General features: G+C 42.7%; 1 protein-coding gene across 1 annotated transcript in view; it reads right to left on the reverse strand.

The window, feature by feature from the left end:
• Positions 1-364: 364 nt before the first annotated feature.
• The window catches only part of slc5a5 (solute carrier family 5 member 5), an 85,409-nt gene continuing 63,549 nt past the window's right edge, over positions 365-22,224 (reverse strand). The window contains exons 10-15 of the mRNA XM_039767744.1: positions 21,813-21,883; positions 19,525-19,611; positions 8,725-8,936; positions 7,811-7,914; positions 2,880-2,965; positions 365-522 (exon numbers count right to left, since the gene is read on the reverse strand). Of these exons, the coding sequence (XP_039623678.1) occupies positions 388-522; positions 2,880-2,965; positions 7,811-7,914; positions 8,725-8,936; positions 19,525-19,611; positions 21,813-21,883 (695 nt within the window). The 3' untranslated portion in view covers positions 365-387. The remainder of the gene's footprint in view (positions 523-2,879; positions 2,966-7,810; positions 7,915-8,724; positions 8,937-19,524; positions 19,612-21,812; positions 21,884-22,224) is intronic.

Genomic DNA, 22,224 nt, shown 5'->3' on the forward strand with positions numbered 1-22,224 from the left:
ATCTATCTATCTATCTATCTATCTATCTATCTATCTATCTACACACTCCTATGTCTCTGAATTATTGGATGTTTTATGTGGAGTTTCATTCTCCACACAATGCAATGGCACCCCCTTGTGTAAAATGTGATTATAGCAGAATTGTTTCTTTTCTTCAGATTTCTTCTCTCTTCTCTCTTTTTATTATAATAGACCCTAAAATCAAAGAGTTGTATGGTGAAACAGTTTATTAGTCAATAAAAAAAATGTCAAAGTATAATATTAGACTATCCCTCCCAGGCACTTTGCCAGTCGCTTTGCTTTCTCCTAGCAGCCCGATGCTCAGGATGGTTGGGTACATTTGACTGTGAAGTGGCAGCGGTGTCAATGACGTGCCAGATGATGTGTCTACACTTTGCTCTCTTTTAGCACAGGTTCAAGGTTAAGAAGCTTGGCCTCATGTTGTGGAGACGCAGCCTCCAGGAGCTCCTGGGAATCTTCCACGTTTGTGTTTGGGGCAGAAATCGGAGGGCATCTGTACTCCTGTTGGAAAACAGAAAGGCAGCTCCTTACAATTAGAAACAATCAGCAAATGTCCTCTCCTGTCTCTCCACCACTAACATTCCTGGCCTCCTTTCTTGTCTCCCCCATTACATGTCAATTGACCCGTCCCCTCACACCGTTTCTCTCCCTCTCACACATGTCTGCAGTTTCACACGCCATCAACACCGCACTCAGCACAGGCTGTGTTTAAACAGACCCCAGTAACTTCTCTCCTTAAGAAGCCCACTCTTGACTCGTCTAAAGTAGGTAATTACATGCCAGGGCCCCTCTTCTCCTATATGTTCAAATCACTTGACCGTGCTGTCTCTGGCTAAGTTTCTCCCTTTCTTTCTTCTCCAGAGCAGAGCGATTGATCCTAATCAGTCAATGATCTTCAAGAGGGGACATTCCACCGAGGCAGCTCTTCTTATTGTTGCTGACACGCATCAGCTGACTGGAGCTACCGACGTGTCATCTCTCCTCGTCCTGCTAGGTCTCTCTGCATTTGACGTGGCCAACCACCAGACCCTCCCTGAGCTGGATGTCACTGGGACTGCCCTCAGGTGGTGTGAGTCCTACCTCTTGGGCAGATCCTACTGGGTGCCCCAGTGAGTACAGATGTCAAGCGTACACCTGGTAAGCACAGGGGTCAGCCCGGGACTGGCGTTGGGTCCTCACCTCTTCTCTCTGTACACCTCCTCACAATGTCCTGTCATCATATCACATGGGTTTTCTTATCGGTGCTATGCTACAACTTTTGCAAATCTCGCTGATACTGAAGCCTGGATGAAGGATCACCATTACCAGCTCACCCTGACAAGGACAGACCTTCTTGTTATCCATCTCTTCACCACCTTGGGATGCTGATCGATGACCAGCTCTCCTTCATTGGCCATGTTTCAGGTGTCCCTCAAGTCTTGCAGATTCACACTATGTAACATTTACAAGATCGTACCATATCTGACAGATTATATGCAGCACAACTTGTGGTCCTTATTTTTGTAAGATTTGGTGAACAGAGAATGACAAGTGACTTTGTGCTGAATGGCCTTGTCTCCTCAAAACATTTTCACAGGTTCTTATCTGTAGGAACATAAAGTTCTCTTCCCAGTCTGCCACGTGAGATGACGGGGACAATAAAATAAGCTTGACAGTTAGAGGGCCACCAGATAGGATCCTGGTGCTGATCCAGAAGTGGACCCTAAAATTACCAAAGAAAGTAAGAAAGAAACAGAAGCCAACTAATAAAAGTAAGTCCAGTGTTGACTGTGTTGGCCAGTAAGGTGGGTAGGTGGGTGATAAGAAGAGGTGATCACCTCATGGCACTTTGGTAAGGGTCCATCCATCCATCCAGTATCCAACCCGATATATCCTAACTACAGGGTCACGGTGGTCTGCTGGAGCCAATCCCAGCCAACACAGGACGCAAGGCAGGAAACAAACCCCGGGCAGGACGCCAGCCCACCGCAGTCCATCCATCTATTCATTTTCTATTGCTCATCCTCGTCTAGTTTGTGGAGGCAGCGGTCTAAGCCAAGACATCTAGACGCTCCTTTTCCCCACCACCTGATCCAACTCCTCCGAGGGGATACTGAGGTGTTCCCAAAGCCAGCATGGGTGGTATAACATTTGAGGGCCTCACCTCAAAGGCCTACATACTGTTCAAGGTGGAAGATAAGAATCACATGATCGGCAGTGCTCATTTGTAATTTTACGATGCTGTCCCTGTGGTTGATAACAAAAGAAAGGTGTGACTAGAGACATTAAGCTGCCCAGGGTACGAACAGATGATTTGTCTTTGTAAAATGAAGGTGCCCATTGTTGGGCTAAACTACTGTGTGGTAGGTGTCTCAGTGTTTCTGTCTCAGTTATTTGTTACAGTTTATTTAATATGAGAGTACCTTTAGATATTAACTGGCTAAACACACACAATGTAAACCAGTCTATTTATATGTGACATCCATAGCTCCCTTTACTTGGACACATAACGTTTATCCACTAACCCAGGATTTTGTTCCTGGGGATCCACTGAGCAGTGCATTTTCAAGATGGCCGTCTACCACAATTAAAGAATACTCTTACATCAAATGTGCTACAACAACAGCATTGGGTCCAAGACAGCAACCAACCCTGAACCGGGCAACAGTCCATACTGGGCACACACACACAGCCTTCCTCACAAACTTACTGTATCTGGATTCCATTAAGAGTCACCAAATATCCTAACCCTCTGAGTTTTTGGAAATTCATAACTCTGGTGGTGTGCAGCAGTAAGCTAACCACGGCCGCCATGCCATCCCATCAGGCCTATTACATCACTTAATGCTAACAATAAGGTCATACGTGTAATTACTCACTTTGGCCAGTGGTGGTGCTGTTGAATTCTTGCCACACAAGTCCCACCATAGAAGTCCAGGGGTGATTGAGCTCCTCTGGGTTGGTCCTTAGTCATGAAAAGAGGTTTTATTAAGTAATTTAATAAAAACAAATAGAGATCAACCAAAAAGAAAACAAAACTCCGAGACTCATTGATTATGACTTGTTTTTTTTTTCTTCTTTAGTCTACTGCAGAATATCCAAATAAGTAAATCCAGATAAATAATAAAAGAAAAAAAAAGAAAAAATACTCAAATGAATTGGAAGGAAATCAATATCTGTTAATGTACAGAGGGAAACCGTCAGAAGTGGGCATAACACACAAACTGGAGACAGAGAGCCCCCCGGATGGGCCTTTGGAGCCATACAAGAGTAGAGTTCAGCTTTATTATTATTATTATACTTTTTAGACCTCTTACTTGGTACTTTTATTGTTTTGAACAGTTTTAACAGTATATAAGGTATTACCATTATTATCCATCCATCCATCCATTATCCAATCCACTACATCCTAACTACAGGGTCACGGGGGTCTGCTGGAGCCAATCCCAGCCATCACAGGGCGCAAGGCAGGAAACAAACCCCAGACAGGGCACCAACCCACCGCAGACCATTATTATTATTATTATTATTATTATTATTATTAATATTATTCATCCATCCATTATCCAAACCGATATATATCCTAACTACAGCATCACGGGGGTCTGCTGGGGCCAATCCCAGACAACACAGGGCACATGGCAGGAAACAAACCCTGGGCAGGGTGCCAGCCCACCACAGACCGATATTATTATTATTATTATTATTCATCCATCCATTATCCAAACCGATATATCCTAACTACAGGGTCACGGGGGTCTGCTGGAGCCAATCCCAGCCATCACAGGGCACAAGGCAGCAAACAAACCCCAGATAGGGCGCCAGCCCACCGCAGACCATTATTATTATTATTATTATTATTATTACTATTATTATTGTTAGTCCATTTGAGTTCAGGCTATAATACAATATAATACCCGGGACCATTCCTTGGGCCTAGGGTTAGAATGAGGTAGATGTCTATTTAATGGACGGTGCCGTTCTTAGGCTATAAGACAACAACAACAACAACAACATTTATTTCTATAGCACATTTTCATACAAACAGTAGCTCAAAGTGCTTTACATATTAAAGAATAGAAAAATGAAAGACACAATTATAAAACAAAATAAATCAACATTAATTAACATCGAATAAGAGTAAGGTTCAATGGCCAGGGGGGACAGAAAAAACAAAAAAAAACTCCAGACGGCTGGAGAAAAAATAAAATCTGTAGGGATTCCAGACCCTGAGACCGCTCAGTCCCCTCTGGGCATTCTACCTAACATAAATGAAACAGTCCTCTTTGGATTTAGGGTTCTCACGGAAGGACTTGATGATGATGGTCACATAGACTTTTGGCTTTTAATCCATCCTTCATTGTTGGACGCTCCAAGTAGTGTGACCTTCTGTATTTCTTATATTTTTATGTTACCCAAGATCTGTCAGGTATATTTTTCCATTCCTTTATTTATAATGAATAATAAATAAATAATAATTTATCTCTATATTTATGAAATCCAGCATCTATCTGTATGTCTGTCCGCTTTACACGAGAGAACGACTTGACGGGTTTAGATTGGGTTTTTTCTATCATTTGCTTGAATATTCAGGTTGATTTTGCGACTTCTCACATCGCGCTAAGAATCATAGTTACACGCAGGCGCATGCAAGACAGGAGGGGAGGGCAAAACGTGACATCAAGAGTAGAGAGCCAACCTCACCCGCCAGCCTACGTTCGAGTCGGTCTACCTATTGCCTCGTTTTGAAGCGTAATTGCTCCGCTTAGCTAACGATACCTTTTTGGTTACTGATTTTGAAAGTTTGTCCTGTTTTACTATTACGCGGGCGGAGCCGCAGAGGACGGCTAGTATTCTATAAACTTTGCTTTTTTACATTTCTGTTTCCATATTGTTTGGGAAATTTTTCTCTTTTTCATTTATGTGATGATTCTCTTTGTTTTTTGTTCATTTTCTTTTTTTCGACATTCATTATCAGTTCTTGCAGCTCTTTTTCTATTGTGATGTAAAATTCGACATTCTTGAATAGATAGTTTGCTTTTTCTCCTTATTGTCATTATAACCCACCGAGTTGAAGGGCGAGTAAGCACTGAGAGTGTCACGGGATGGGACGGAGAGAGAGGATGTGCACAGAAAGAGTAATGATTGGGCGAGTGGTGTGGAAGGGCGTGGTCAAGGCTGAATAACGCGGACACGTTAATATAACAGAGAGATACAGTATTTAAAATGTCAATATGCATTGCCCCTAAGAGTGAGTTCCTTGTATGTGATAAACGTGAAGGTAAAATGTGCCTTTAAGTGTGTGTCTCTATTGAATATTTTACATTTATGTTACAGTTCCTGTAAACAGGCAGAGTATTGAGTTGCAGAAGTGTGATGGAAATCACAGCTTAAGGAAAAAGCAGTTTCTCAGTCTGTTAACGCCTGATCTGACTGCCTTAAACCTCCATCCAGATGGTAGCAGGGCAAACAGATGGTGGCTTGGATGAGTTGTGTCTCTGATAATGGTGCTAGGCTTCATCTAAAATCTGGTTTGCCTCGTCGATTCATTTCACAGCCTTCATCACACATTATAGCTCCTTCCGTTCTGTAACCGTGCAGCTGGCGTACCACACAATCAGGCCATAGGAGAGGATACTTTCTATTGCACTACGGTAGAAGTTAATTAATAGCTGCTGAAGTAGATGAGCCTGTCTCAGCTTCCTGAGAAAATAGACTGTAAGTCTTAAAATATGCTTATGCGCATGGTTTTACTGACGTTCGTTGTATTGATTGCTAATCCAGTCAGTCAGTCAGTGTCCAACGTGCTATATCCTAACTACAGGGTTACATGGTCTGCTGGAGCCAATCCCAAATGCAGGGCACACACACACTAGGGACAATTTAGGATCGCCAACTGTGGCCTGTGGGAGGACACCCATACAGACATGGGGAGAACATGCAAACTCCACGCAGGGAGGACCCAGGAAGTGAACTCGGGTCTCCTTACTGCGAGGCAGCAGTGCTACCACTGCGCCACCGTGTCACCCATTCCTAATCCATCCATCCATGCATCCATTATCCAACCTGCTATATCCTAACTACAGGGTCATGGGGGTCTGCTGGAGTCAATCCCAGCCAACACAGGGCGCAAGGCAGGAAACGAACCCCGAGCAGGGTGCCAACCCACCACAGGGCACACACACCAAGGACAATTTAGAATCGCCAATGCACCTACCTGCATGTCTTTGGACTGTGGGAGGAAACCCAAGCAGACACGGGGAGAACATGCAAACTCCACGCAGGGAGGACCCAGGAAGTGAACCCGGGTCTCCTTACTGCGAGGCAGCAGCACCACCACTGCGCCACCATGTCGCCCATTTCTAATTCATCTATCCATTATCCAGCCTGCTATATCCTAACTACAGGGTAATGGGGGTCTGCTGGAGTCAATCCCAGCCAACACAGGGCGCAAGGCAGGAAACGAACCCCGAGTAGAGTGCCAACCCACCACAGGGCACACACACCAAGCACACACACTAGGGACAATTTAGAATCGCAGTGCACCTAACCTGCATGTCTTTGGACTGTGGGAGGAAACCCAAGACACGGGGAGAACATGCAAACTCCACGCACGGGAAGGACCCAGGAAGTGAACTCGGGTCTCCTTACTGCTAGGCAGCAGTGCTACCACTGCGCCACCGTGTCGCCCATTCCTAATCCATCTATCCCTAATTTGTAATAATTCGATGCAATGTGCTGCACAAAGCAGAAACCAACAGGATGGACCACCAGCCTACCAAAAATGATACAATTTGAAATTGCGTTGTAATGTATTAGTTCTTTGTGAAGGTGCCAGATTGTTAGATGCACTACACCAGCGGTTCTCAGATTTTCGTATTTCGCGCCCACCCTTTTCTACCTTTAATAATCCTGCGCCCCCTGCATAATATAAAATAGATGAGAGTAATCCATGATACAACTAACAAAGGTATGATACTCGTGCGGTGTCGCGGCATCCTATCATTTTTACTTCTATAAGATTTGCATGTGTTCGGCTAACTTCAATGAAATATTTGCAATTTTTTTTTTTAAGTGCTTTAATAACTGGTAAAATGCCTTGTGTGGTTTTTGGTAGTAATTCGAATCCCAACAACAAAGAATAAATTATTTATTCTTATTTAATTATTTTTTTATGTAAAGAAACGATTAAATATGTTTTCATTTTTAAAAATCTCGTAAACGAGGATATCAATGAAGTCAATCTGCGCGGTACGAACGTATTTTCGTCCGACAAATATTACACCTCTGTTAGTTATTTAATAAAAATAACCCAATACGCACTAAATTATTGAACTCAATTTGGCAATATTGGCTACGGTGCCGACGTGGTGCAGTCGCGCCGCATTATCACCTGATCTACTGTTACACGACAGATCGCGACACGTCTTGAACTTTCTGGACTGAAAATACGCGACTATAAAAGCAGCAGCAGCGGCGGCGCCGCTCGTCATAGAAACAAACTTCAAACAGAAAAGGAGCTCAGAGTGTCTCGATATCTCGAACATCAAACCAAACCTGGACGGGCTGTGTACTTTAAAGCAGGCACATATTAGTCACTAGATCTATGCCTTAGAAATGTTTTATTTTAATTTTAGTTATAATGCATTCGTTGTGATTCTATACTTGCAAATTTAAATTTGAAATAAAAATGTAAAAAATTAATTTTGATGTCTTGTTAATTTATTCGACGCCCCCCCAGTTTGAGAACCGCTGTGCTATATAAAATAAAACATTGGCTGACAGGTGATATCAGCACGTGGTTCTTTACCTGAGAGAAGGCTGACCAGAAGCCCAACCACCAGCACCGTAGTTGTCCCCAGTGTCCCATAGTAGAGGTAGGAGATTGAGTAGAACCCTTGGACTCCTGAAGCCCTGTAGGAGACGAGAAAGACTTAACCACAGTAAGTGCACTAGAACATCATTTCAGGCCCTATAAAACGTTCACATTATGGATGCTCTTTTTAGATCATCGTGTAGGAATACCACACACTGACTGCGTAACCAGAAATGAAAAACAATGACATGATAATTGTGATTTGTGAGCCTAATTGTGTTAACATACATGCAGCTGGTGTAAGGACGGCTCTTCCATGTTCAGATTTTGTTTGTGTAAAGCAGGCCTGACCCGTCACTTTCAGGCAGAGGCCATGAGTGATTAGAGTTGGTGCACAGATAGAGGAGTATTTGGGATTTAGAAGAGCACAGTCCAGATATAACAATGATATCTGACGTCTGTACTTACCAATACCCGTCAAGTTTCATAAGAAGCTCACTGAATATGCAGAATGACTGGATATTTATAATGGAGAGGAACCTTCTAGAAGAAATCTGTAAGAAGAGGACCGCCTGCACTCCACTGTACAATCATCAGCATTCCCCACTGAAGAACTGGATGATGATTGCACTGCTCCAATGGCTTCTCTTTGGCCTGGATACGTATGTGTAAACGTATTGGGAGTGAAAGCTGCATCTTAAAGCGAGTTAAATAAATGTTTATCTTTTTGTACCCCATTTCTCTTGTCTGACTATTTCTGCCATGGTTACTGAAGGGTATATACAGGTTCAAGTAGGTCCTGCATTTCAATAAAGAACACAATCCCAGAGAGCAAGCGCCCCCTGCTGGAGAGCACAGCACAGGAAACACAGAGATGGCTGCACAGATTCCTATTTACGCTCACTTACCTTGTGACGTCTACAGAGAGATTATTAGGAGATGGAGGGGCAATGGGGTGCAGGGCAAGGTCACGGGTGAGGTTGGCCACTTTCAGCGCTGGACAGTGCTCGTCAGAGCTGGGCAGCACGCCCATGAGTTCTGCCCCAGGAGGATACAAGCTGGCACCGACTGCAACCCAGAGGGAAATCCCCAATCCGGCAGCTAGTCCAACATGGGCGCCCTGAGGAGACAAATGGAAGCTACTCAGCGTGGTGATATGTTTAAACGTAAAAGCCAAAAAAGTGGAATACACTCCCACTTAATTTAATCCAACTCAGGAGAAGGTAGGCTTCACTAGCAGCCCAAAGAAAAATGTTGGGGTTTAAGCCCTGCCTTAAAGGATAGGCTTGGTACTCCGTTTAGGCATCAGACCGAGCCAATTGATTGGCTAATTATGCTCTTAAATGTTTTTTTTAGATAGAGTGTAATTTACATGGAAATACTGCATGGACCATTCCATACCAATTGTTTTAGGAAAATAAGAATGACCCAACAGATGATCACATGTCCCTTGAACTTGTGAGTGGCCTCAAGTGGAGTTCATGGACGTTCACCTTTTATCCTCCAATTATGGTTTCCCCCTTCAGGTCACAACTGATTACCTCCATGAAGTAGAAATACATAATCTTCTTTCGGCTGCTCCCGTTAGGGGTTGCCACAGCGGATCATCTTCTTCCTTATCTTCCTGTCCTCTCCATCTTGCTCTGTCACTTTCATCACCTGCATATCCTCTTTCACCACATCCATAAACCTTCTCTTAGGCCTTCCTCTTCTCCTCTTGCCTGGCAGCTCTATCCTTAGCACCATTCTCCCAATATACCCAGCATCTCTCCTCTGCACATGTCCAAACCAATGCAATCTCGCCTCTCTGACTTTGTCTCCCAACCGTCCAACTTGAGCTGACCCTCTAATGTCCTCATTTCTAATCCTGTCCATCCTCGTCACACCCAATGCAAATCTTAGCATCTTTAACTCTGCCACCTCCAGCTCTGTCTCCTGTGCCACCGTCTCCAACCCGTATAACATAGCTGGTCTCACTACCATCCTGTAGACCTTCCCTTTCACTCTTGCTGATACCCGTCTGTCCCAAATCACTCCTGACACTCTTCTCCACCCACTCCACCCTGCCTGTACTCTCTTTTTCACCTCTCTTCCACAATCCCCGTTATTCTGTACCATTGATCCCGAGTATTTAAACTCCCCATTATTCTGTACTCGGACTCCTATCTGATCTTGTCTGTCGGCCTGTCCATCACCATTGCAAGAAGAACATAATACACTGTAACAGTAGGAGGCGCTATCGCTCCCTTGAACCCTCAGGTACCACGCCAAACACCAGGTAAAAGTCCAATAATTATTATTTTTATTATAATAATTACGAGCACCAAGCACCCTCCACTCCACACTACTCATACAATAACCAATACTATCAATAACCGATGCAATCCTCCACTCCCAGACTCGTTGCCACCCTTCCTCCCAGCTCAGCTCGCCGTCTGGGAGCTCCCACAGTCATTTTATATTCCCTGGCCAGGAAGTGTTTCCAATCCCCAGTCCATGTGATCTCCTATCACTTCCGGGTCAGATAAAAAGTCCTTTTCTTCACCCCGGAAGTACGTCATTCCCTCTGTTGCCTTGACTAAGACATACTTCCGGGTTATAGTGTACATGCAAATCCTTGAGCCTCCCTGCAGCGTCCTCTGGTGGGCCCCACGTTATCTAGCAGGGTTGGGAATAGAAACTCCATTGTCCAAGATTCCCTGCTGGTCTTTGGGGCACTTCCATGCTACAGGGAGGGCTCCATCTGGTGGCCTGGGGGTATTGGCCAGGATGGACAGCCGGCCTTCTCCCACAACACATAAAAACGTTGCTTCACATATCTGAAATATTAAAATATGTGATTCAACTTAAAAAATCTAAATATTCTCCATTATAATTGAAACATTTCACGTTTCACCCTCTGACAGAAGTCTATGGAGGGCTAAATATGGAGCTAAGCATGTTCAGGCCCAGCCAGTACTTGGGTAGGAGACCATCTCAGAAAAGCATGAGTTGCTGCTGGAAGAGGTGTTGGCAAGGCCAGCAGGGGGCGCTTACCCTGTGGTTTGAAAATAGATGCCAATGTGCCAGTGCAGTGACGGGGGGATACTGTGAAAATTGCGTTTTCCTACAGATGAGGCGTAAAACCGAGGTCTAGACTCTCTGTGGTCATAAGAGACCCCTGGGCATCCTTCATAAAGAGTAGGGGGCATCCTGATGTCCTGGCTATATTGCCCACCTTGGCCTAGTCATTCTCCCCCCCTAATCATCCTCTGTTTTTAATTGGCTATCACTCTCACTACTTCACCACATAACAGCTAATGTGTGCTGAGTGTAATGCAACAAAAATGGCTGCTGTCGCATCATCCATTAGTGGTGGTTGAAGTGGCTCCCCACGCACTATGTAAAACGCTTTGAGTAGCAAGAAAAGAGATATAAAAATAAAGAATAATTCTTATTTATTATTAGCAAAAGATCAACACTCAAAAACAGCCTCATATTTGTAATTACTGACCTTAAAATAGTCTAAAAGGATACCCCACATGATAATATTTTGCAATTTATCATTTTGAACCTTCTGGGAAAGGCTCTTAGAGGGACAAGTGTCCTGGAAGTTCCACAAGACTTGGAATAATCAGCATCTTCTCCTGGTCCTTCGCAAGCAAGTCCTAATCTCCCTCCCCATAAGAATGGCAATCAGACTGCAGACCCCAAGGGGCAAACTTCTTAGAAACGCCCCTGTGCTCGGCCCCCTGGTCCTATTGCCCCTCATTCAACCCTCCCAGAAATCAGGTTCTGAAAGGCTGGGATGACTGGGCTAGGACCACCGATAAAGAATCGGACGTCATAAAGATCATCATATTCATCATCAGCAACCTTGAAATATCATAAATTTACAATCCGCATGCCTGCGTTACTGACTGTTAGTATGTTTGAAGTGACGTGATAAGGAGTAACTTTGAGCCCTCGTATCCCACTATAGTTTGTGAGTCCCTGGGGTCGGTTGGTGTGGCCTGTACCACTTCTAGGCCTTTGGATCATTTGTGCTAAAGACACTTATTGGTTTACTCTTTAGCATCGGGGTGTCATTTCCTGCACAAAATATTAGAACATTAGAACAATCTAGAAGACAACAGGCCATTCACAAAGCTCGCCAGTCTTATCCACTTATGTGGTCCTAAACTGGATCTAGAGAGTCAAAAATAGGCGGGGAGAGACCCCAAAAAGCCTGACATTTTGCATAAGTGGATATTAAGTTGAACGGCGTCATATGTGGGGTTTTTCTTGTACTGTTGACTCAGGGGGCGTCTGAAGTGATTTAATTGCGTCCTTGAGTAATTTTTCTGAAACATAAAAAGTTTTATAATTAGACCATATTTTGGAGCAACTATTTTTAAAGTTAATTTTTGTTATTATTATCACCTTGCTACATTACCTGGCTCATGGTGACACCTACACTTTATATTTGTCCTTCTCAATGAGGCACTGTTGACAATCTGGCCTGCCACCAAAGAGTTTGCCCTCCCCTGATTATTAGAAGACCCTCTTTATGCCAGAATGCAGTCTATCAGTAATCCACTCCTGATGCTTCTCAGGCATTTTCTTTTTTCTTTTTTCCATAAATCAGATGGGCATCAGATGAGACGTGTAATAAATTCCTACCCGCCATCAATCCCTCATCTGGAGTGCCTTTGAAAGCCCCCGTGTCCTTCAGGTGTGCAGCAGCGCTGGCCTTCACGTGTCTACGGAGTGTCATCTAAGTCTTACACGGAACACATTTCATCAGCGTCTCATTGCTGGAATACCTCGGGATCTGGCAAAGTGAAACGCTCCGCTGTCGGAGCTCGGCCTTTTGATCACACATCTGACAAGGGGCTTCAGGTCACACTGAGCTTAAACCTGTTGGCAGCCTGAAATATCTGCGCATAGTTTGTTTGTATAGCAAATGCCTTTATTTGAACACCTGCATTAATAACGGAGACGAGTAAGAGTCCAGCAAGGTTGTAAATACACATTAAGAATACAGAAGAAATTTGACAAACAAGAGGAGAGTCTTCAGTCCATTGAGCCCACTTGTTTAGCTAATGGCTCAGCTGTCCCAACATCTTGTCCAGATTCTTCTTAAAGGTGGTCAAGGTTTCTGCTTCAACTCCATGTCCTGGTAGTTTGTTCCAGAATCTCACAACTCTTTTGTGTAAAGAAGTCCTTCCTACCTTTTAGAGCAATAGAGCCCTCTAGACGAGAACAGGCCGTTCAGCCCAACAAAGCTCACCAGTCCTGTCCACTTAACTTCTTTTAAATAACATCAAGTTGAGTTTTGAAAGCCCGTAAAGTCTTACTGTCTACCACACTACTTGGTCGCTTATTCCAAGTGTCTATTTTAATGTTTGTGAGAAATTTATCCTTCACAAGTTTCCAACTGTGTCCCCGTGTTCTTGATGACCTCATTTTAAAGTCACTGTCTTGTTCCACTGGACTGATTCCCTTCATAATGTTAAACATTTCAGTCAGGTCTCCTCTTAATCTCTGTAAAGGCTCAGCTCTTCTAATCTTTCCTCATGACTCAACCCCTGTAGCCCTGAATCAGCCCGATTGCTCTTCTCTGGATCTTCTCTAGTGTTGCTATGTCTGCTATGAGATCGAAACTGCACACAGGACTCCAGATGAGGCCTCACCAGTGTGTTATAAAGCCTGAGCAGAACCTCCTGTGACTTGCACTCCACACATCAAGGCGCTTTATGACCTGACATTCTGTTAGCCCTCTTAATGGCTTCTGAACACTGTCGGGAAGTCGATAGCTTAGAGTCCACTATGACTCCTAAATCCTTCTCATAAGGCGTATTTTCAATTATTCAATTGCTTATTATTCCAAGAGCTAAACTTGAAGTGGTGAGGCGGCCTTCTGCTGTTATGCACCTAAATTCTTGAGTAGCTGACCGATAGAAATTTGCCAGCCTAATATGGTGGAGCACTTTAAAAAACTGCTAAAAACCCTTTACTTTAACATGGCTTTCTCATAGCTTCATTATACTGTAACCCTGATATTCTATATATGCATTTATTTATCATTATCATTCATGGTGACTCCATAATCCGTACTAACCCCTACTTTCTCTTCTGTTCATTTTCCAGTTTTCTGTGGTGGTGATCTGCTCCCCCACCACCTGATCAAAGCACCGTGATGTCCCTCCATTGATGGATTGAAGGCCAGAAGTCCACGTGACCGTCATCATCAAGTTCTTCCATGTGAACCCTGAATACCATGAGGACTGATGGAGGTCATTGATGTTAGGTAGAATGCCTAGAGGGGGCTGGGTGGTCTTGTGGCCTCTGAACCCCTGCAGATTTTTTTTTTTTTTGTTTGTTTTTTATGTCCTCCCTGGCCATCGGACCTTACTTTTATTCTATTCTTATTTTAATTCTTATTTATTTTGTCTTTGTTTCTTTTTATTCATCATGTAAAACACATTGAGCTCCATCATTTGCATAAAAATGTGCTATAGAAATAAATGTTGCTGTTGTTGTTGTTTGACAATTTTAAAAACCTGAATAAAGTCCCCACACAGTCTCCTCTGCTCAGACTAAACAGGTTTAATTTTCTGATGTCCTTAAGTCCCAGTATAATATTTTTGTTTCATTTGTTTAACTGGTTTCTCTTTATGTACTTTTAGGACTTGAGTGGAAATCTGATATGTTTTAGGTCATATTTATGCAGTAATACGAGGTGTGGCAGAAAAGTAATGAGACTGGCAACACTGCAAGCGATCTGGCAACGCTGCGCTGTTGTCCTTGATAGAGCACGTGTATCAGTCCCCTCCCATAGCTCAGTGCGAGTTTCAAGTCCTTCCGTTAACTACGAGATTTTTGTGACTGCTATTAGCGAAGTCGTGTTTTTGGTTGTGCGTCACGCATAATGGAACAGCGGGATTTGGAGCAACGTTGTGCCATTAAACGGCAAGTGTGACGTTTGAAAAGTTAAAACAGGCCTATGGGGAACATTCTTTATCCCGAGCTCAAGTTTTTCAGGGAGGCCTTCAACTTCGAAAACCAATGAAAACATCGAACGTGTGAACACTCTTGTGAGATCAGACCGCCGTTTAACATTAAGAATGTTGAGTGAACAATTAAATTTGAACAGATTTACCGTTCATCAAATTTTGACTGAACAATTGCACATGCGAAAGGTCTGTGCCAAAATGGTGCAGAAAAACCTCAAAATTGAGCAGAAGGACAATCGAAAAAACGCATTCCTGTGGTTCCCCAGCCCCCTTATTCACGTGACCTCAGTCCGTGTGATTTTTTCCTTTTTCCAAAACTGAAAAATGTCCTCAAAGGACGTCATTTCGGGACTTTAGAAAACATCCAAAAGAGTGTAACGGACATGCTGAAGACCATACCGGTTGAAGACTTCCAGCACTGCTACCAGCAGTGGGAACGACGTCTCCATCGGTGTGTAGCTGCCCAAGGGAACTACTTTGAAGGGGATAACATTGATGTTGGAAAAAAATAAAAACTTTGGTAAATAAAAAATCAGTCTCATTACTTTTCTGCCACACCTCATATAGAAAATTCTAAAGGGTTCACAAACTTTCAAGCACAACTGTATATATCCCAGTGGTTCTCAAACTGTGGGGCAGGCCCCCCTAGGGGGGTGCGAATTAACAAAAAGGGGGATGCCAAGATGTGAAAAAAATATGAAAAATACATGTATTGAAACCAAAACAAATTAAATTAAACTACATTCTGATACTAGAAAAAGAAATATAAAGTTAGATAAATGTCTATAAAAGTAGGTATAAGAAAACATGCATCTATGATATATCATTAATTAAAAAAGAGCAAATTGGTATTAGTGGGCACCTTTCAAAAAAAGTTAGGGGGGCGCGATTAAAACTGTTATGAAAACTCGGGTCGCAAATACTTAAAGGTTGAGAAACGCTGATATAACCAAACATTTTATTTGTTTTTTTAATTCTTTCTGTGCATTGCTTAGTTCAGGAGTCCTCAATCACAGTCCTGGAGGTCCGCAGTGGCTGCAGGTTTTTGTTCTCATCCGGTTGCTTAATTAGAAAGCAATTCTTGTCAATAATTTAATTTCATGGCTTGTTAGTTGCTTTATCCTAGATTTGCTTCCCCTTTGTAAGGATATCATCCAAATGACTTGAAGTCTAAAATAGAGTCCTTCACCTTTTTTCTCTTCACTTTCCTTCCAAGTATTTAATTAAACCCAATAGTGCATGTTAAATACACACAATGGTAACAAGCTAAATGGAGAAAGGCTGCTCTCTTTTGTCATTTGCATGTTATTGTTAATTAGGAGCTGGACTTTCTCCGGTCCTGTTCAATCTATATACATCAGACTTCCAATATGACTCGGAGTCCTGCCACGTGCAAAAGTTCGCTGATGACACTGCTATTGTGGGATGCATCAGAGTGGGCAGGAGGAGGAGTACAGAAAGTTAATAAAAGACTTTGTTAAATGGTGCGACTCAAACCACCTACACCTTAACACCAGCAAGACCAAGGAGCTGGTGGTGGATTTTAGGAGGACCAGACCCCTCATGGACCCTGTGATCATCAGAGGTGACTGTGCAGAGGGTGCAGACCTTTAAATACCTGGGAGTGCAGCTGGATGATAAATTGGACTGGACTGCCAATACTGATGCTCTATGTAAGAAAGGTCAGAGCAGACTATACTTTCTGAGAAGGTTGGCATCCTTCAACATCTGCAGTAAGATGCTGCAGATGTTCTACCAGACGGTTGTGGCGAGTGCCCTCTTCTACGCGGTGGTGTGCTGGGGTGGCAGCATAAAGATGAAAGACGCCTCACGCCTGGACAAACTTGTTAAGAAGGCAGGCTCTATTGTAGGATTAAAGTTGGACAGTTTAACATCTGTAGCAGAGCGACGGGCGCTGAGCAAACTCCTGTCAATCATGGAGAATCCACTGCATCCACTGAACAGTGTCATCTCCAGACAGAGGAGTAGCTTCAGTGACAGACTGAGGAGATCGTTCCTCCCCCACACTATGCGACTTTTCAATTCCACCCAGGGGAGTAAATGCTAACATTAATTTTATTTTAATTTTTTTCATTTTTATTACTATTTAATTTAATATTGTTTCTTTGTATCAGTATACTGCTGCTGGATTGTGTGAATTTCCCCTTGGGATTAATAAAGTATCTATCTATCTATCTATCTATCTATCTATCTATCTATCTATCTATCTATCTATCTATCTATCTATCTATCATATAGTGCCTTTTTATCTATCTATCTATCTATCTATCTATCTATCTATCTATCTATCTATCTATCTATCTATCTATCTATCTATCTATCTATCTATCTATCTATCATATAGTGCCTTTTTATCTATCTATCTATCTATCTATCTATCTATTAGAAGCTGAGAATAAGGGTTCACGAGTGAGACAAGTAAAGTAAAGCAGAAGTGTTACTTGAGCAGTAAGGGCTTCTTATTAAGCAACTGGGGTGGAACAAAAACCTGCAGCCACTGCAGCCCTCCAGGACCGTGACTGAAGACCCCTGACTTAGTTGATATGTAGTGTGGAGGATTTCATCATATGGTGCAAGGACAGCAAACTGTAACTCCACATCAGCAAGACAAAAGAGCTGGTGGTGGACTTCCAATGTGCCAAGAAGTCTCTGAGACCAGTGAACTTTCAGGAGGAAGACGTGGAGGTGGTACAGAGCTACAAGTACCTGGGGGTCCACACGGACAACAAACTGGACTGGTCTGACAACACAAGAAGGGCCAGAGCAGACTGGACTTGCTAAGGAGACTCAGGTCTTGTGATGTGTGTAGCAAACTGCTGGAGATGTTCAGTGGGGTGTTCTACTCTGTGCTCTCCAGGGGAAGCAACTTGAGCTCAAAAAATGCACAACCCCTGAACAAATTTATGAGGAAAGCCTGCTCCTTCTCAGGATGAACCCTCGACACACTGGAAGCTGTGGTGGAAAAGTGGAGTGTAGCAAAAATTGGATGCCATCATGAAAAAAATCCACCCATCCCCTCCAGGAGGCGCTCTATCTTAAAGCATTTTTAGCCACAGGCTCATTCCACCACAGTGTGCTAAGAAGTGCCTCTGCGGGGGGTTTTTCTGTCCACTGCTATCGGGTTATTCAATGCTTCCACCTAATGTACTTTATTTTAAATTCGTTGTTCTCCCCGTGTCTGCGTGGGTTGGTTTCCTCCGGGTACTCTGGTTTCCTCCCATAGTCCATAGACATGCAGGTTAGGTGGACTGGCAATTCTAAATTGCCCCTAGGGTGTGGGTGTGTGTGTCCTGCGGTGGGTTGGCGCCCTGCCCGGGATTGGTTCCTGCCTCGTGCCCTATGTTGGCTGGGATTGGCTCAAGCAGAACCCCCGTGACCCTGTGTTCGGATTCAGCGGGTTGGAAAATGGATGGATGGATGTTCTTTATGATCACCCATCACAAAAATCGTAGAACACGTTAAATAAGCACCAAGAAAAACCAACACGGAATGTTGTCAGAACAGTACAGAGCAACACCACTTGGCAGACTGCTTCAGAATACTGTAAGTGTGCTACACCTAGCGGCGAAATTCGTAAATAAGTCGAGATTGTGCGCCAGGTACAGATTCCGGTTTTTTTTTGGGCATCCCCTCATATATTCATGAAAATATGAACAGTTAAATTTTCATTTGAACTAAACAGTGTGTCACACTCTGTCTAAAGGACAACCGTTAAGAGAGTGGATAACGCAGAGCCAAAAGGGGATGCAGATTTCAGTGCTCAACACACCCAAATGAACAAATCTGTTTAATGACAACAGTAGAAAAATGGACATGCCTCCTTAGAATCTGCCTTCTGACTGTACGTCTAAACGAATCACTAAAGAAATGTAACATTACCGTCTAAGTGGAAATGCAAACATGCCATGTCAGTATGGCTGCAACATTTTCACACGCCGTATATCCACAGACCACAATGCTAATCTAAGCTCTGTTTGCTCTTGTTACATCATTAAAATGACAGAAAGATATCATAGCAGACAGAGGCACTGCTCAAACATGTGGAGCCCAGTAGCTGTAGTGGTCTAAGTGTGTGTGTCTGTCTGTCTGTCTCCTCTGTGGTCACAGCCATTACAGCATCCAGATTAATTGTTATCAGTTGTTTCTGAGCTCTTTAAATCATAAAAGCCATTGCAGCTTTTCATTTTCTCTCAGAGTCAAGTCTTTTGCCTAAAATCTTTTGCTCGCTCCCCGAAACCCCGACAGCAGTTTAAAATGCATGGACTGGAGAAATCGGGTGGAAATCTTTTTAATGCATTGTCCCCAGATGTGTATTCTCATTGGAGGATGGCATCTGGCCCTGCGAGACTAAGTTTATTCTAATGTGATCTCATTTTCTGCTATACGGTGTGCTGGCACAAATGAAGTCGGGATTTCTTAGTCTAAAAGCTCTTTTTCCTTTTCCCTTACAAGAATTTGGACGTGGGAATAAAATTGAAAATCAATCGTTTTAGGAGAGGGTCACTTCAAAACCTTTCCGAGATAAAACAATAAATGGCCTCTTACAAAAACAAAAATATGTAATTCCAGAAGCTTAATATGAATGTTATAATATTTCCCACACGATCTCTGATTAACAAAACCTTCAAAATAATAAAATGTGCAAAGAAGAAAAAATGCAAAATTTCAAAGTGTTGCCAATCACCACAGAGGGGCAGGTCATTAACTCACCTTGACATTGGCTGCAGGGACAAACATGCCAAGGATAAAGACACCAAGAAGAGGTCCGCTGATCACTCCCATGATACTGAATGAACCCTAAAAAAGAAATAAAGAAATAGCCGAAGATATGAAACATCTCCCCAGAACTGCAATCCCATTTAGGCCAAAGAACGACCTTGGGCTTTGCACACTGAAAGCTCATCCATCCACGTATTTAATGAAACCTACTTGTTCTGAATTCAGACTCATGAGGAGCACTGGGCAGGGTAGTCGACAACTGGCCAATTTATCATAGGGCACACACACTCACGCTTATTAGTTTGAATTTTTTCAGACTTCTTCCTAAATATCACGCCATACTTCAGCTATCAATTACAGTATTTGGTGTTTTCTATTTGTAATTCATTTAGACCACTTTGCAGCAATCTGTTCTCATGGCTTGTCAGAGCTATGCACTTCCACATTGGGACACAAGGGGGCAGGGTCGTTGACCGTCTTGTCTCTTTTCCCACCCACAGCTCTGTGATGATGCCCAATGAGGGTCGGTGACTCCACCCCTTCCAATCCAAGGACTATAAGAGCAGGGTGGCGCCTCATTTGGGAAAGAGCAACCCGCCGGAAGACATGCCAGCCTGAAGCCTGACTGCTCTTCAGAGCCTTATTGCTTTAGCCAACAGCACACACCTTTACGGTTCTGTTTTGTGCCTCCGTGTGCCAGTTACTTAGTTTGAATTTATTGTTTGAATATATCAGTTATCCCACATGGCACCTCAACAGTTAATTTAAACTTGTGTATTTCTCTCAGTCGACAAGCTTACTTTTAGCGCAGTCAGAATGGCAGAATGGTAGTATGGCACAGCTTTAAAGTTTTCAGTGCATAAATTATTGTAAACAATTTTCTTCTTTTTTTCAGCTATATGAATTTTATCTTGATTTGTCCTAGTGTTAAAACAAGGCAAATTAGATGCAACTTGTTTGACAACAATAAGTCCATTTTTGATTGTGGCCATGAAGGTCAAGTGGTACAAAATTTAAACAAGTGCAGCAGACAAACAAGAGGTGACGTGTGCAAAATAAAATATGACATGGACAAACAAACAAGAGGTGACATACACAAAATAAAATGTGTCACTCGTAAAATTAGATGTGATGTGGACAAACAAGAAATGTTGCGTGCAATATACAGTAAGATATGATACGCACAAACAAGAGGTGACGTGTGCAAAATAAGACATGATCTGGATAACAAAGAGGTGTTGTGTGCAAAATAAGATGTGACATGGACAAAGAAGAAGTGACATACACAAAATAAGACATGACAAGGACAAACTATAGGTGTTGTGTGCAAAATAAGACGTGATGTGGTCAAACAAAAGGTGACATACATTAAATAAGACATAACACAGACAACCAAGAGGTGACATGTGCAAAATAAGACGTGATGTGAAAAATAAGACATGACGTAGGCAAACAAGAGGTGACATACACAAAATAAGACATGACGTAGGCAAACAAGAGGTGACATACACAAAATAAGACATGACGTAGGCAAGCAAGAGGTGACATACACAAAATAAGACATGACGTGGGCAAACAAGAGGTGATGTGTGCAAAATACGACATGATGTGTACAAAATAAAACATGATGTGGACAAACAAAAGGTGTCACTCGCAAAATAAGAGGTGATATTAACAAACAAGAGGTGCCACATGTAAAATGAAATTTAATGCACACAAAATAAGGCAAACAAGAGCCAAATAAAGTGTGCCGTGCAAAATAAGAGGTGACAGGAACAAACAAGAGCTGCCACATGAAAAATAAGAAATGACGTACACAAATAGGAGAGATGCCATGAAACAGATAAAATATGACACACACAAAATAACGAATGAAAAGGACAAACAAGAGGTGCCCTACACAAAAATCAGATGTTTTTTTTTTCATGTTTCGTATTTTACATGAGGTCACGGTGTTCACGGCGGATATCTTGGACTCTGTTTGCTCAACAATCTTCCATCTTTGTTAGGATCCAGAAGGCATACGCGAAAACCACATTTTAAGATGTGAAGATTAACTTTGATTTTCTACAGACACACACACAAAATTTAACTTTTCTCGACATTTTGAACATTATGCGATCAAAATCTGAACTAAACTCAATAGAGTATTTTTTAGCAAACTTCCATTTCCAAGAAACTTAAATAAATAAACAGGTACTTTTCCTCAGGACATTATCACTTCACAAGGAGCCTCATTGACAACTAAGCCTTGGTCTTCCTACTCTTTTAATTCTTACCTGGAGCACACCGCCACCCATCAGAGAGGACAGAGCTGCGACCATGAGGCAGGCAGTGCCATAGAGGAAAGCTGCAATACAAAAACAGGCAGACACTTTGTGAGTGTAGGGGACCTGGCCACCATATGCCTATATGCCATTTGTCACAAGATGCATAAAACCAGAGTTAACATTTGTGATGCACCATAGCTGGAATGACAAGTGCAATGCATATGTCTCTATTATATGTCATTTGGTGTGGGGTTCATTAAAGCAAAGTAAATTTTTTTAGATACACCATCTGTTGGAATTAGAAATTCTATGCATTTCATTACTACAAATGTTTGTGATGCACCGTCTGTTGGAATGATGGAGAGATAGCAACTGAATTGACAACCATGGTACACAGACACATTTCCTTGTATTAAGGTGG

Source organism: Polypterus senegalus, chromosome 10 (genome assembly GCF_016835505.1).
Source record: "Polypterus senegalus isolate Bchr_013 chromosome 10, ASM1683550v1, whole genome shotgun sequence".
Classification (NCBI taxonomy): Eukaryota; Metazoa; Chordata; class Cladistia; order Polypteriformes; family Polypteridae; genus Polypterus; species Polypterus senegalus.